Source organism: Beta vulgaris, chromosome 6 (assembly GCF_026745355.1).
Source record: "Beta vulgaris subsp. vulgaris cultivar EL10 chromosome 6, EL10.2, whole genome shotgun sequence".
Lineage (NCBI taxonomy): Eukaryota > Viridiplantae > Streptophyta > Magnoliopsida > Caryophyllales > Amaranthaceae > Beta > Beta vulgaris.
The window spans coordinates 47,952,054-47,954,598 of record NC_079207.1 but is presented as its reverse complement, the minus strand read 5'-3'; the positions used below and the strand labels follow the sequence as shown (position 1 = coordinate 47,954,598).

Below are 2,545 nucleotides of genomic sequence, written 5' to 3'. Positions count from 1 at the left end.
ACTTTTAGATGAGCCTGAGAGTAATGTGTGCTATGAAGCCTTTTCAAGGCCTCTTTTACTGCTTTTAATTTCTTCCACACACTCTTAAGTTTATGACAATCTCCTGTAGAATCCCAATCCTCTCTCACATTGTCTATGAAATTAATATCCTCAACCAACACATTGTTGAATCTATAAGGTCTTCCACCTCCCTCCTGCATAGCATAGAAAGAGACCAACAGAGGAGTGTGATCTGAAATTCCTTCAGCAAGATACTCCACCTTGATATCAGGGAACTTATGTAATAACATATCATTTATAGGAGCTCTATCTATCCTGCTAGAAATTCTAGCTTCCCCTTCACCTTTATTATTCCAAGAGTAGTAAGCTCCTGAACAAGGAGCTTCCAGCACTCCATCCTCCATAAGAAAGTCTGAGAAGTCCACTGTTTCAGCCGTACTAACAAGGTTCCCATTAATTCTATCAGAATCCTGAGACACTGCATTGAAGTCACCTATAATAAGATAGGGAAAATCAGCATTGTCCACCATCTCCCTCAAATCCACCCATAGCTGCCTTCTATCTGCAATTGTATGTAAACCATACACAACAATTAGAGTGAAACCATGATTCTGTTCCAAACTTGCAATCTGAACCCTTACACATTGTTTAGTCTTCCTTACTACAGTAACTGAAACCACACCTGGCTTCCAACCAATCCAAATCCTACCCCTAGGAGAAAAACCATAGTTATCCTCCCAGCTCCAAGCATTACCAAGCTTATTCTGAACATTAGAAGCTTTATGATCCCTCACTCTAGTCTCAAAGAGAGAACAAAATGCCACACCATGCTGTTGCAGAAACACCCTTGTTTCTTTTATTTTAATAGGGTCATTTAGACCTCTGACATTCCAAGCAACCATCTTCATCAAGACAAATAGGGATTAGGTCCCCTAGCACCTCCAGGTCTACCTGGCTCTTGAGAAAAGGAACACACTCTAGCTGACTGAAAAGAGACTTGCTTACCTTTGGACTTTCTAGTAACAACTTTCCAAGGTTCCTCTTCCTCTCCTCCTTGGATAGGAGTGTTGACTGGAGTAGTCTCTGTAATACTTAACTCTACTTCCTTAGTAGGTTCACCAGTAGAACTGGGATCTACTACTAAAGGAGGAGCACCAATATTATCAGTGACCTCAACACTAGGAGCAGGAGGATTTACTTCAACAGCAGGAGCTGTACTCTTAGGAACCCATTTTAGCACTTCCTTCACAGACTTCTTTGCCAAACTGTGAGCACAGTTGTGGCCAATAACCTGACATTTATTGCAATAAGCAGGAAGCCAGTCATAGATAACTTGTTGAGAAAACACCTTACCACTAGGGTCTTCTATAGTCAGAACTTTAGGAATCTCCTTCGTAACATCCATCTCTACTAGAATCCGGGCAAAAGATACTCTAAAGATTTTAGTAGTACATTCATCTGCATAAATAGGCACCCCCAGTAAACTCCCTATTCTGCTTAATGAATCATCACTCCAGCAATTAAGAGGTAAGTTAGGCAGCCTAACCCATATTGGAATCACCTTCAACACTTCTTTGTGAAAATCAAAACTCGCAGTCCATTGTTTAACAATCAAAGGTTTGCCATAAAACAAGTGTGGCCCAGCATAAATGATAGAGTCTCTATCCTCCTGACTACAAAACTTGGCTATGAAATACCCTGCTTCATGTTTATATACTGTCGGTTCTAAACTCAAACTCCATTGAGATTTCAAATAAGCATTCATAGCATTAATAGTGGGATTTTGGCCAACAACATACATGATTAAAGCATTCGCCCATTGTTCACTTAACATATCAATCGCTTTTTTATCTAACTTAGCAGTGGGTTTACCATCAACAACAACAGGAGCAATAAAACTTAACCCCATACCTTTCTCGCCCATACGGCTTTGCCCTGTGAATCCCTTCCATTTTTGACTTGCATCAACCACAAGCTGAGCAGGAGATGATTTACTAACCGGGTTTACAATCGGGTCCCTTGATTCCTCTAGTCTCACTTCAGTTACTGTTCCATTCATTTGTGCCTTCTCACTTCAGGTAGGTCCACCAATAGGGCTGGAAGTGTTACTAGCTGACGTTTCCGGTGACGGAGAGCCATTCCCCGACGTCACAGTCTTCTTTTCCGGCCCATAAAGCTTAGGGCGCACGATAGACAAAGCACCTTATCCTACGCCACCAGAGCTTTTTTTTTTCCTCTTCTATGAAAAGTTAGAATTTTTTCTTCAATCTTACTAATTAAAGGAGTTTTTTTTTAAGGTAAATTAAGAGATTTTTGACGATATATAGGAATACTTGAAGTATTAATATGCGGAGCAGTTATGTCGAAGGGAAATTTTGTTTCCTTTTTATTTATAGATAATGTTCCTAGTTTAGATGTAATGTCATCAATATCAGGAGATTTTTTTTACTCTAGTTGCATAGATAGTATTTCTATTTGTTTTGAATGGTAGTGAGAAGTTGGTTTGAATAATTATTTTGGTGATAAATTTTTTTTATGTCACCTA

At 39.5% G+C, this 2,545-nt stretch overlaps 1 protein-coding gene across 1 annotated transcript; it reads right to left on the bottom strand.

Moving 5' to 3' along the window:
- Positions 1–907: 907 nt before the first annotated feature.
- LOC125498608 (uncharacterized) lies at positions 908–2,059 on the bottom strand. Its single transcript, XM_048646843.1, has one exon. It carries the CDS (start codon positions 2,057–2,059, stop codon positions 908–910), a length of 1,152 nt encoding a protein of 383 aa, XP_048502800.1.
- Between the last annotated feature and the right edge of the window lie 486 nt (positions 2,060–2,545).

Excerpts from the sequence above, each read along its gene's own strand:
- LOC125498608 (XM_048646843.1), bottom strand. The coding sequence starts at position 2,059 with ATGAATGGAACAGTAACTGAAGTGAGACTAGAGGAATCAAGGGACCCG.